Source organism: Hyperolius riggenbachi, chromosome 2 (genome assembly GCF_040937935.1).
Source record: "Hyperolius riggenbachi isolate aHypRig1 chromosome 2, aHypRig1.pri, whole genome shotgun sequence".
NCBI classification, from domain to species: domain Eukaryota; kingdom Metazoa; phylum Chordata; class Amphibia; order Anura; family Hyperoliidae; genus Hyperolius; species Hyperolius riggenbachi.
Genome location: NC_090647.1, coordinates 573725067 through 573738629, shown reverse-complemented (window position 1 = coordinate 573738629; position 13563 = coordinate 573725067). Strand labels below are relative to the sequence as shown.

Here is a 13563-nt window from a genome sequence, read left to right as displayed (position 1 = left end):
ACTAGTGATTAGTGACAGATGAGGGGGAGGGGTCAGATACACACAGGGGAGGGATCAGATTACCACTAGTGATTAGTCACAGATGAGGGGGAGGGGTCAGACAGGCTTATCTCTCTACATACACAGGGGAGGGATCAGATTACCACTAGTGATTAGTCACAGATGAGGGGGCGGGGTCAGATACACACAGGGGAGGGATCAGATTACCACTAGTGATTAGTCACAGATGAGGGGGAGGGGTCAGATACATACAGGAGAGGGGTCAGATTACCACTAGTGATTAGTGACAGATAAGGGGGGAGGGGTCTGATACACACAGGGGAGGGATCAGATTACCACTAGTGATTAGTGACAGGTGAGGGGGGCGGGGTCAGATAAACACAGGGGAGGGATCAGATTACCACTAGTGATTAGTGACAGATGAGGGGGCGGGGTCAGATACACACAGGGGAGGGATCAGATTACCACTAGTGATTAGTCACAGATGAGGGGGGAGGGGTCAGACAGGCTTAGCTCTCTACATACACAGGGGAGGGATCAGATTACCACTGGTGATTAGTGACAGATGAGGGGGGCGGGGTCAGATACACACAGGGGAGAGATCAGATTACCACTAGTGATTAGTCACAGATGAGGGGGAGGGGTCAGACAGGCTTATCTCTCTACATACACACAGGGGAGGGATCAAATTACCACTAGTGATTAGTCACAGGTGAGGGGGCGGGGTCAGATACACACAGGGGAGGGATCAGATTACCACTAGTGATTAGTGACAGATGAGGGGGGCGGGGTCAGATACACACAGGGGAGGGATCAGATTACCACTAGTGATTAGTCACAGGTGAGGGGGGCGGGGTCAGATACACACAGGGGAGGGATCAGATTACCACTAGTGATTAGTGACAGATGAGGGGGCGAGGTCAGACAGGCTTATCTCTCTACATACACACAGGGGAGGGGTCAGATTACCACTAGTGATTAGTGACAGATGAGGGGGCAGGGTCAGATACACACAGGGGAGGGATCAGATTACCACTAGTGATTAGTGACAGATGAGGGGGGGGGGGTCAGATACACACAGGGGAGGGATCAGATTACCACTAGTGATTAGTGACAGATGAGGGGGGAGGGGTCAGACAGGCTTATCTCTCTATACACACAGGGGAGGGATCAGAATACCACTAGTGATTAGTGACAGATGAGGGGGAGGGGTCAGATACACAGGGGAGGGGTCAGATTACCACTAGTGATTAGTCACAGATGAGGGGGAGGGGTCAGATACACACAGGGGAGGGATCAGATTACCACTAGTCATTAGTGACAGATGAGGGGGAGGGGTCAGATACACACAGGGGAGGGATCAGATTACCACTAGTGATTAGTCACAGATGAGGGGGAGGGGTCAGACAGGCGTATCTCTCTATACACACAGGGGAGGGATCAGGTTACCACTAGTGATTAGTGACAGATGAGGGGGGCGGGGTCAGATACACACAGGGGAGAGATCAGATTACCACTAGTGATTAGTCACAGATGAGGGGAGGGGGTCAGATACACACAGGGGAGGGGTCAGATTACCAATAGTGATTAGTCACAGATGAGGGGAGGGGGTCAGATACACACAGGGGAGGGATCCGATTACCACTAGTGATTAGTCACAGATGAGGGGGAGGGGTCAGACAGGCTTATCTCTCTACATACACAGGGGAGGGATCAGATTACCACTAGTGATTAGTCACAGATGAGGGGGCGGGGTCAGATACACACGGGGGAGGGATCAGATTACCACTAGTGATTAGTCACAGATGAGGGGGAGGGGTCAGATACACACAGGAGAGGGGTCAGATTACCACTAGTGATTAGTGACAGATAAGGGGGGAGGGGTCTGATACACACAGGGGAGGGATCAGATTACCACTAGTGATTAGTGACAGGTGAGGGGGCGGGGTCAGATACACACAGGAGAGGGGTCAGATTACCACTAGTGATTAGTGACAGATAAGGGGGGAGGGGTCTGATACACACAGGAGAGGGGTCAGATTACCACTAGTGATTAGTGACAGGTGAGGGGGCGGGGTCAGATACACACAGGAGAGGGGTCAGATTACCACTAGTGATTAGTGACAGATAAGGGGGGAGGGGTCTGATACACACAGGGGAGGGGTCAGATTACCACTAGTGATTACTCACAGATGAGGGGGGAGGGGTCAGATACACACAGGGGAGGGATCAGATTACCACTAGTGATTACTCACAGATGAGGGGGGAGGGGTCAGATACACACAGCACAGGGGAGAGATCAGATTACCACTAGTGATTAGTCACAGATGAGGGGGGCGGGGTCAGATACACACAGGGGAGGGATCAGATTACCACTAGTGATTAGTGACAGGTGAGGGGGGGAGGGGTCAGATACACACAGGGGAGGGGTCAGATTACCACTAGTGATTAGTCACAGGTGAGGGGGGCGGGGTCAGATACACACAGGGGAGGGATCAGATTACCACTAGTGATTACTCACAGATGAGGGGGGAGGGGTCAGATACACACAGCACAGGGGAGAGATCAGATTACCACTAGTGATTAGTTACAGATGAGGGGGGCGGGGTCAGATACACACAGGGGAGGGATCAGATTACCACTAGTGATTAGTGACAGGTGAGGGGGGAGGGGTCAGATACACACAGGGGAGGGGTCAGATTACCACTAGTGATTAGTCACAGGTGAGGGGGGCGGGTCAGATACACACAGGGGACGGATCAGATTACCACTAGTGATTACTCACAGATGAGGGGGGAGGGGTCAGATACACACAGCACAGGGGAGAGATCAGATTACCACTAGTGATTAGTCACAGATGAGGGGGGCGGGGTCAGATACACACAGGGGAGGGATCAGATTACCACTAGTGATTAGTGACAGATGAGGGGGGCGGGGTCAGATACACACAGGGGAGGGATCAGATTACCACTAGTGATTAGTGACAGGTGAGGGGGAGGGGTCAGATACACACAGGGGAGGGGTCAGATTACCACTAGTGATTAGTCACAGGTGAGGGGGGCGGGGTCAGATACACACAGGGGAGGGATCAGATTACCACTAGTGATTACTCACAGATGAGGGGGGAGGGGTCAGATACACACAGCACAGGGGAGAGATCAGATTACCACTAGTGATTAGTCAAAGATGAGGGGGGCGGGGTCAGATACACACAGGGGAGGGATCAGATTACCACTAGTGATTAGTGACAGGCGAGGGGGGAGGGGTCAGATACACACAGGGGAGGGGTCAGATTACCACTAGTGATTAGTCACAGGTGAGGGGGCGGGGTCAGATACACACAGGGGAGGGATCAGATTACCACTAGTGATTAGTGACAGGTGAGGGGGGCGGGGTCAGGTACACACAGGAGAGGGGTCAGATTACCACTAGTGATTAGTCACAGGTGAGGGGGGCGGGGTCAGATACACACAGGGGAGGGATCAGATTACCACTAGTGATTAGTCACAGGTGAGGGGGGTGGGGTCAGATACACACAGGGGAGGGATCAGATTACCACTAGTGATTAGTGACAGGTGAGGGGGGAGGGGTCAGATACACACAGGGGAGGGATCAGATTACCACTAGTGATTAGTCACAGGTGAGGGGGGCGGGGTCAGATACACACAGGGGAGGGATCAGATCACCACTAGTGATTAGTGACAGGTGAGGGGGGCGGGGTCAGATACACACAGGGGAGGGATCAGATCACCACTAGTGATTAGTCACAGATGAGGGGGGCGGGGTCAGATACACACAGGGGAGGGATCAGATCACCACTAGTGATTAGTGACAGGTGAGGGGGCGGGGTCAGGTACACACAGGGGAGGGATCAGATCACCACTAGTGATTAGTCACAGATGAGGGGGGCGGGGTCAGATACACACAGGGGAGGGATCAGATCACCACTAGTGATTAGTGACAGGTGAGGGGGCGGGGTCAGGTACACACAGGGGAGGGATCAGATCACCACTAGTGATTAGTCACAGTTGAGGGGGGCGGGGTCAGATACACACAGGGGAGGGATCAGATCACCACTAGTGATTAGTGACAGGTGAGGGGGCGGGGTCAGGTACACACAGGGGAGGGATCAGATCACCACTAGTGATTAGTGACAGGTGAGGGGGCGGGGTCAGATACACACAGGGGAGGGATCAGATCACCACTAGTGATTAGTGACAGGTGAGGGGGCGGGGTCAGATACACACAGGGGAGGGATCAGATCACCACTAGTGATTAGTGACAGGTGAGGGGGCGGGGTCAGGTACACACAGGGGAGGGATCAGATCACCACTAGTGATTAGTCACAGATGAGGGGGGCGGGGTCAGATACACACAGGGGAGGGATCAGATCACCACTAGTGATTAGTGACAGGTGAGGGGGCGGGGTCAGGTACACACAGGGGAGGGATCAGATCACCACTAGTGATTAGTGACAGGTGAGGGGGCGGGGTCAGATACACACAGGGGAGGGATCAGATCACCACTAGTGATTAGTCACAGATGAGGGGGGCGGGGTCAGATACACACAGGGGAGGGATCAGATCACCACTAGTGATTAGTGACAGGTGAGGGGGCGGGGTCAGGTACACACAGGGGAGGGATCAGATCACCACTAGTGATTAGTCACAGATGAGGGGGGCGGGGTCAGGTACACACAGGGGAGGGATCAGATCACCACTAGTGATTAGTCACAGATGAGGGGGGCGGGGTCAGGTACACACAGGGGAGGGATCAGATCACCACTAGTGATTAGTGACAGGTGAGGGGGGCGGGGTCAGGTACACACAGGGAGGATGTCTCTGTGTTTCCTCCTCTCCAGGTGTGTAATCAGCAGTGCTGGACGTGCTGCGCATGCGCAGTAGCCGGAGCAGCAGGGACTGGTATAGAGCTCCTGGCTGTGGTCCCCGGCGGCAGGGGGCTGGGTGGAGGGTGCAGGGGGCGGGGCACCGGGCTCGGTGAGGGGCGGGGCACCGGGCTCGGTGGTCGGTGAGGGGCAGGGGTCGGTATTCCCTCACCTGCGGTCTTCGCTTCTCCTGCAGCCACTGCAGCTTTCCCGCGCTCTTTCATGCCGTCCATGACGTCGCACGATGCAGCCAATCAGTGAGGAGGGGCGGAGCCAGGCGTCACTCCTGACTCCTGCGCTTACACTGGCTCCTCTTCCGTCTGTGGCGGTGACGTCACGCTCAGCTGACAGTGACTCATCAGTGTGCGACAAGGAAGTGTCAGCTGTGCCCGGAGCTGCTAAACCACCGCACCAAATCCAGCGAGCGGCCAGGTGAGCTCCTCCCCCGTCACCCCCTCCCCCATATCTCTACCCCTCCCCCGTTGCCCCCCCCCATACTCCCTCACCCCCTCCCCCATATTTCTACCCCTCCCCCACTGCCCCCCTATACTCCCTCCCCCACTGCCCCCATATCTCTGCTCACTCCCTCCCCCACTGCTGCCCCCCATATCTCTACTCACACTTCCCTCTCTGCCACCCCAAAAAAATTCTATTCACCCTCTCCGGCCATTATGTTTCTATTTTATACTTTATTTTATGTCCTCTTTACTTATGGTTTTTATCTTCTTCCTGTTTTGGTTTTAGCTGAATATCCTCCAGCACCATGTTCCATGGAATCCCAGCGCAGGCGCCCATCGGAAGTGAGACTTCTCAGCATTACCTTGTTATATACTGGGCTAAGGGTTATGTACTGGACACATTTGTGTTATATACTGGGGCAGTGTTCTCCCCAGGCTCTTTTAGCCGGGTCCTCCACCTGGCTAGTTTTGGTGAGCACCCGGCTGTCATCGGCTCCCCTCCTCCTATGCTGTAAGCAGAGTTGCTCATAGAAGCACCGGCCCTGCATTCTCTCGTCTCGCCCCACCCGGCTACTATTTCATGCATCTGGCATGAAAAACTAGCCGGGTGTGGCGAGATGAGAGAATGCTGGGCCGGCTCTTCTATGCATAATTCTGCTTACAGCATAGGAGGAGGGGAGCAGATGACAGCCGGGTGCTCACCAAAACTAGCCAGGTGGAGGACCCGGCTAAAAGGGCCTGGGGAGAACACTGATTTGGGTTATATACTGCGATCAGGTTTATATACTGGATATATTTGGGTTATGTACTACTGGACATATTTGGTTTATATACTGGGATAAGGGCTGTGCAGTGGTCTCCTCAGAATTTTTTTTCCAGCCGAGTGGCATGAAAAAGTAGCCGGCTGGGGCGAGATGAGAGAATGCAGGGTTTTCTGTGTGCAACTCTGCTTACAGAATAGGTGGAAGTGAGCTGATGACAGCCAGGTGCTCGCCAAAACTAGCCGGCTGGAGCACCCAGCTAAAAGAGCCTGGGGAGAACACTGACTGTGTACTGGGATTAGGGTTATGTACTAGGCATATTTGGGTTATATACTGATATTAGGAATCTGTACTGGACATATTTGAGTTATATACTGGGATAAGGGTTATGTACTGGACATATTTGGGTTATATACTTGGATTAAGATTATGTACTGGACATATTAGAGTTATATACTAGGATAAGGGTTATGTACTGGACATATTTGGGTTATATACTGGGATAAAGATTATGTACTGGACATATTTGGGTTATATACTAGGATAAGGGTTATGTACTGGACACATTTGGGTTATACACGGAGGTTAGGAATATGTACTGGACATATTTGAGTTATATACAAAATAAAGGTTCACAAGGGGTTTTAAAGGAACAGCATCAGTCTTTAATTCTTCATAAATGTTATATCATTTGATTGTAGTCTTATAGACAGGATATCCAATCCTTACACCAACAATGCCTGACACGTTTTTCACGGCCGCTTCCTCAGAGGCAAACAGGTACGTTCAATCTTTTAAAGAGACACTGAAGCGAAAAAAAAAATGATGATATTATGATTTGTATGTGTAGCACAGCTAAGAATTAAAACATTAAGATCAGATACATCAGTGTAATTGTTTCCAGTACAGGAAGAGTTGAGAAACTCCAGTTGTTATCTCTATGCAAACAAGCCATTAAGCTCTCCGACCAAGTTAGTCGTGGAGAGGGCTGTTATCTGACTTTTATTATCTCAACTGTTCCTGGACTGTTTACTTTTCCTCTGCTAGAGGAGAGGTCATTACTTCACAGACTGCTCTGAAAGACTCATTTTGAATGCTGAGTGTTGTGTAATGTGCACATATTATAGAATGATGCAATGTTAGAAAAACACTATATACCTGAAAATAAAAGTATGAGAATATTTTCTTTGCTGCTAATCTTCTAGTAATTATTCATAGTACACAACCATTTCACTATATCATATTTTTTTTTTCGCTTCAGTGTCTCTTTAAAAATACACAATATATACAAACAATTGTCAATACACCTACCCTCCATCAGATGTCTGCGTAAAACAAAATCGGGGTAAACATCCCCATCACAATCTAAAAAAACACATAAAAAGATGGAGATCACTCCACTGCACAACCACAAAAAAACCATATTCTATGCAGTAAATAAGTACGCTGTCTGACCATAGATGTGCCTAAAGTCAAGCGGAGTGACTACCAAAAAACACCTATGTTATATTGATTTCTACCGCGGCCGCTAAAGGGCCATATACGGTGCCTTTCCTCACGGGTATTGCTGGCTATACAGCTCGGATCCTCTGGCCAATCAGACGCGGTCTGATATAATATATATCTTTATATGTGTTTTTTTTAGATTGTGATCCATTTGCTTGTTCCTTACGATTTTTCCGACTCACTGTGGTAAGATAACTGATTAGATGGGGAGGTTTACCCCGATTTTTGTTTTACGCAGACATCTGATGGAGGGTAGGTGTATTGACAATTGTTTGTATATATTGTGTATTTTTAACAGACTGAACGTACTTGTTTCCCTCTGAGGAAGCGGCCGTGAAACGTGTCAGGAATTGTTGGTGTAAGGATTGGATATCCTGTCTATACGACTACAATCAAATGATATAACATATATGAAGAATTAAAGACTGCTGCTGTTCCTTTAAAACCCCTTGTGAACAGGTTTTTTTTTGTATATATTTATGCTAAGTGGGATGGAACTGACTGGATAATATTTTATTCGTCTCTGTTAATATTTGAGTTTTATATACTGGGGTTAGGGTTATGTACTGGATACACTTGGGCTATATACTGGGATGAGGGTTATGTACTAGACATATCTGGGTTATATACTGGGGTTAGGGTTATGTACTGGACATAGTTGGGTTATATACTGGGTTTAGGGTTATGTACTGGGATGAGGGTTATGTACTGGACATATCTGGGTAATATACTGGGATTAGGGTTACGTACTTGGATATATTTGGGTAATATACAATGATTAGGGGTATGCACTGGACATATTTGGGTTATATGCTGGGATCTGGGTTATGTACGAGACATATCTGGATTATATACTCGGATTAGGGTTATGTACTGGACATATTAAGGTTATATACTGGGATTAGGGTTACGTACTGGATATATTTGGGTTATATGTTGGCGCTTTATAAAATATATATATATATATATATATATATATATATATATATATATATATATATATATATATATATATATATATATATATATATATTGGGATTAGGGTTATATACTGGTATATGGGTTATGTAGTGGACAAAGTCTTCCGCTATAAGGTCCGCCATCCAATTTACAGCATATGAGCCTAATATAGCGCCGAAGACCATTAGCAGAGACAACGTAACACCTTAGTCAAACTTCAAAGAAATTGATAAAGAAGTCACATCAAGCAATCCTCCTTCACCTCCGCCTAACTACCTGTGACCTGGATCCTGGCCCAACACAGTTCATGCTGAACTGCCCCGACCTGTTCGTACCGGTATTCCTCAAAATTGTTAACTGTTCCTTACAATCAGGGATATTTCCTGCTTTACTGAAGGAAGCAATCATCAGTCCTCTCCTCAAAAAACCCTCCATGGACCCAGATGCAATGACCCGCTACAGACCTGTCTCTAACCTTCCCTTTCTGGGCAAGCTAATAGAAAAAGCTGTATACCTCCAGCTAGAAGCCAAAATCCTACAAAACAACAGTTATGACCCATTCCAGTCTGGCTTCAGGAAACACCACAGCACTGAAACTGCCCTCATCCAAATATGCAACCACCTGCTTATGGCAAGAGACAGAGGAGAGTGCTCGATCCTCATACTGCTAGACCTTTCTGCAGCCTTTGATACAGTTGACCATGACATCTTGATAAACAGGCTACAGGAATACTGCGACATTGATGGCATAGTTCTTCAGTGGTTCCAATCCTTGGGTGGCAGAACCAAAAAAGTGTCTATGGGGCCCTTCCTGTCCACCTCTGTACCACTTAAAAATGGGGTGCCCCAGGGCTCAATCCTCTCTCCCCTGCTTTTCACGATTTACATGTTACCGCTTGGAAAACTAATCCAAAAACATGGCCTGACATACCACTGCTATGCGGACGACACCCAACTATATCTAACCTTCAAGCCTGGTGTGACAGACCCAACTCTAACTATAAACGCCTGCTTACGTGAACTACAGCAATCGATGAATGACAACTGGCTGAAACTGAATGCAGACAAAACTGAAGTCCTTCTGATCGGAGGGCAGCGCATGACAACAAAACAACTTAACTTGCAGTCTTCACCACTGGGAATAGGAGGCACGGATCTACGCAGCTCTGATCATGTGCGTAGCCTGGGAGTTCTAATTGATGGGGATTTAGACTTCAGAACTCACATCTCTGCTGTGGTGAAATCATCCTATTTTCACCTTAAGACCGTTGCAAAAATCAAGCACCTCATCCCCCCTGAAGATCTGCCAACCTTAGTCCACGCCTTCATCACATCCCGACTGGACTACTGCAATGCTCTCTACACTGGCCTTCCAAAAAAGGTCTTATACCGCCTACAGCTGATACAGAATACTGCTGCCAGACTGCTAACCAACCAACCCCGTCACTGCCACATAACGCCAGTCCTGCACTCCCTTCACTGGCTACCTATAGAATGGAGGGTCCTATTCAAGATCGGCCTACTGACATTTAAATCCCTGAATATTCTGGGCCCTGGATACATGAAAGATGTTGCAGCTGCGTAGCAATCCTCGCATTCTCAGATCCACAGGTTCTAATAATCTAGTCATACCCAGAGTCCACTTGGAAACTTTTGGTCCCAGAACCTTCTGTCATGCTGCCCCTACGTTTTGGAACTCCTTACCTCAACAGATCAGGACAGCTCCATCCCTGGACGTGTTTAAATCCAGACTGAAAACCCACCTGTTCAGTTTGGCATTTGCAGAAATATAACTTTTGTTGTGTGAATAATTCATCCTACTACCAATTACTGAATCTGAGAGAGCCTAAGCGCTTTGAGTCCTATGGGAGAAAAGCGCTATAGAAATGTTATTGTATTGTATATTTGGGTTATATATCATATATAAAACACACCTTTTCAGACAAGCTTATAACATTCTATAGCCCTTTATTTACTTATTTGTCACAATGTAATCAGAGGCAAAGAATCACTGCCTCATCCATCCTCCACCCCCTTACCTAGTGTGTCCCCCACTACCCATTAGATTGTAAGCTCGCAAGGGCAGGGTCATCCTCCTAATGTTTACTGTTCTTGTAACAATATTTGTGCTGCTTGGAACTCTGTTGTACATTTGTTAGTTGTATCTATGTTCCCCTTGTCGTCTTATTGTGCTTTGTAAAGCGCTGCGGAATATGTTGGCGCTATATAAATAAAAAATAATAATAATATACTGGGATGAGGGTTATGTACTGGACATATTTGGGTTATATGCTGGAATAAGAGATATGTACTGGACATATTTGGATTATATACCAGGATTTGGGTTATGTACTAGACATATCTGGGTTATGAACTTGGATGAGGGTTATGTACTGGATATATTTGAGTTATATACTGGGATTCGGGTTATGTACTGGATATATTTTGGTTATATACTGGGATAACGGGTATGTACTGGATATATTTGGATTATATACTGGGATTAGGGGTATGTATTGGACCTATCTGGGTAATATGATGGAATTTGGGTTATGTACTAAACATATCTTAGTTATATACTGGGACTAGCAGATTGCCCGGTGTTGCCCGGGTATGTATTTGGCTAGTGTTGGCTCCGCCCAATTTTTCTAACCTTAAAACACAATTACTCAATGACCAAGTTTATGAGCTTTGTGGTCTTTGCATTGAAATGAAAAAATCTTATTGGCTGTTTGGCTCCACCCCCTTTGTGAATTTGAACCCCGGTCACCCAATGACCAACTGTACCAGATTTGAGGGCTGTGCCATTAACAGTGCAAGAATGGCAGCAATTACATATTCCCCCTTGAAAATCAATAGGTGAAGTTTGATTCACTTTTGTAGGCTCCACCCACATTTCTGAATATTAATCCCAGTCACCCAGTGACCAACTGTGCAAAGTTTGAGAACCCTGCCATTACCAGTGTAAGAATGGCTGCAGTTTACATTTTCCCAGTGAAATTTGTATTTGTCTCCACCCACTGATGGCCCAGCATTGCCTGGGTATGTATTTGGCTGGTGTTGGCTCTGCCCACTTTTTCTGATCCTAACACACAATTACTCAATGACCAAGCTTGTGAGCTTTGGCATCAATAATTTGTATATTGCCATAGAAATTAAATCAGATAGGCTGTTTGTGGCTCCACCCCTCTCCAGCATTTGAACACCAGTCACCCAATGACCAACTGTAGCAGGCTTGAGACATCTGCTATTACCAGTGTAAAAATGGCAGCAATTTAACTATTCCCCTTGAAAATCAACAGGTGAATTTTGATTGGCCATTACAGGCTCCACCCACTTCCCTGAATATTAATCTCAGTCACTTAGTGACCATCTGGGCAAAGTTTGGGAACCCTGAAATAAACAGTGTAAGAATGGCTACAGTTTATATTTTCCCAGGTAATGACCAAGTATATCAGGTTTGAGGCTTGTGCCATTAACAATGCAAAAAGGGCAGCAATTTTAATATTCCCCTTGAAAATCAACAGGTGAATATTGATTGGCTTTTTTAGGCTCCACCCACATTTCTGAATATTAATCTCAGTCACCCAGTAACCAGCTGTGTGAAGTTTGAGAGCCCTGCCACTAACAGTGTAAGAATAACTGCAGTTTATATTTTCCCAGTGAAAAGTAAGTTGTTTTTGGCTCCGCTATTTCTAACCATGACCCACAGTCACTCAATGACGTAGTTTGAGCTGTCGGGGCGTCAATAAGTTGCATTTTCCCATTGAAATTAAACAAATCTGATTTGGCTGTTTGTGGCCCCTTTTCAGAATTTAAACCCCAGTCTCCCAGTGACTGACTGTACCAGATTTGAGGCCTCTACCATTATGAGCGTATGAATAGCAGCAATGTAAATATTCCCCTTGAAAATCAAAAGGTGAATTTTGATTGGCTGTTGTAGGCTCCACCCACTTTCCTGAATATTAGTCCCAGTCACCCAGTGGCCAACTTTGTCAAGTTTGAGAACCCTGCCAATAAGAGAATGGCTGAAATCAATCTAACAAATCTGATTGGCTGTTTGTGGCTCCACCCCTTAAGGCCCCGTTCACACTTGCGGTTGTTTGCCAAACGGACCGGATGACCTGATCGGAACCGTACGGTTCTGATCCGGATCCGATCCGGATCCGGTCAGGTTGCATCAGGTGTCCATCAGGATGCGATCCGGATCCGTTTGGCAAAAGTAACGTTAAAAACAAAAAAAATGTTGGGGTCTGGGAGGTCAGCAGAAGGGGGACCTGTGGAATCAGGCCCTCTGCTGTTTAGCACTCACCTCCACCTGCGACATGCTGCCAACATCTCCGGATCCGGATCCAGCTGTGCTGCTCCACTCCAAAATGCTTGCCCATGTGTCCCCATCCAATATCGCCGCAACAATCCCCATAGGAAGTGGGGTAGAACATCCGGATTTCTCAGCCAGTGTGTTGTGCGCTCTCCGGTTCCCATTGGTTTGTATTGGCCGGATGGTGCAGTCCGGCTCCGCCCTGGATACGGCTGCCGGAGGAGCCGGATGAAAAAATAGCGCATGTTGGAACGGAGGCCGGAGTCCGGATCCGGCCCGGCTCCGGTCCGGCTCCGGTTCGGCAGAACGGACGCATGTGAACGGACGCATAGGCTTTCATTGCTATGCCGTGCGTCCGTTCCGTCCGTTCTGCAAGCGGTGCGGCTCCGGCACGGCGATTCCGGAGGGCCACCGCAAGTGTGAACCGGGCCTTAGTGAATTTGGACCCCAGTCACCCAATGACTGACTGTATCAGGTTTGAGGCCTCTGCCATTAAGTGTAAGAATGGTAGCAATGTAAATATCACCCTAGAAAATCAATAGGTGAATTTTGATTGGCTGTTGTAGGCTCCACCCACATTTCTAAATACTAATCCCAGTCACCCAGTGGCCTGTTGTGTCAAGTTGTTGGCACCGGCCACTTTTTCTAACCTTGACATACAGTCACTCAATT

The 13563-nt window shown here is 47.8% G+C and overlaps 2 protein-coding genes across 5 annotated transcripts in view; one reads left to right on the top strand and one right to left on the bottom strand.

Moving 5' to 3' along the window:
* Positions 1 to 5222, bottom strand: part of RECQL4 (RecQ like helicase 4) — a 219395-nt gene extending 214173 nt beyond the window's left edge. For all 3 annotated transcript variants that reach the window (XM_068271053.1, XM_068271055.1, XM_068271054.1), the window contains exon 1: positions 5058 to 5222. The gene's annotated coding sequence lies outside the window, so the exon portion shown is untranslated. The remainder of the gene's footprint in view (positions 1 to 5057) is intronic.
* Positions 5210 to 13563, top strand: part of VPS28 (VPS28 subunit of ESCRT-I) — a 131098-nt gene continuing 122744 nt past the window's right edge. For both annotated transcript variants that reach the window (XM_068271057.1, XM_068271056.1), the window contains exons 1-2: positions 5210 to 5317; positions 5630 to 5685. In XM_068271057.1, the coding sequence (XP_068127158.1) occupies positions 5649 to 5685 (37 nt within the window). In that variant the 5' untranslated portion in view covers positions 5210 to 5317; positions 5630 to 5648. The remainder of the gene's footprint in view (positions 5318 to 5629; positions 5686 to 13563) is intronic.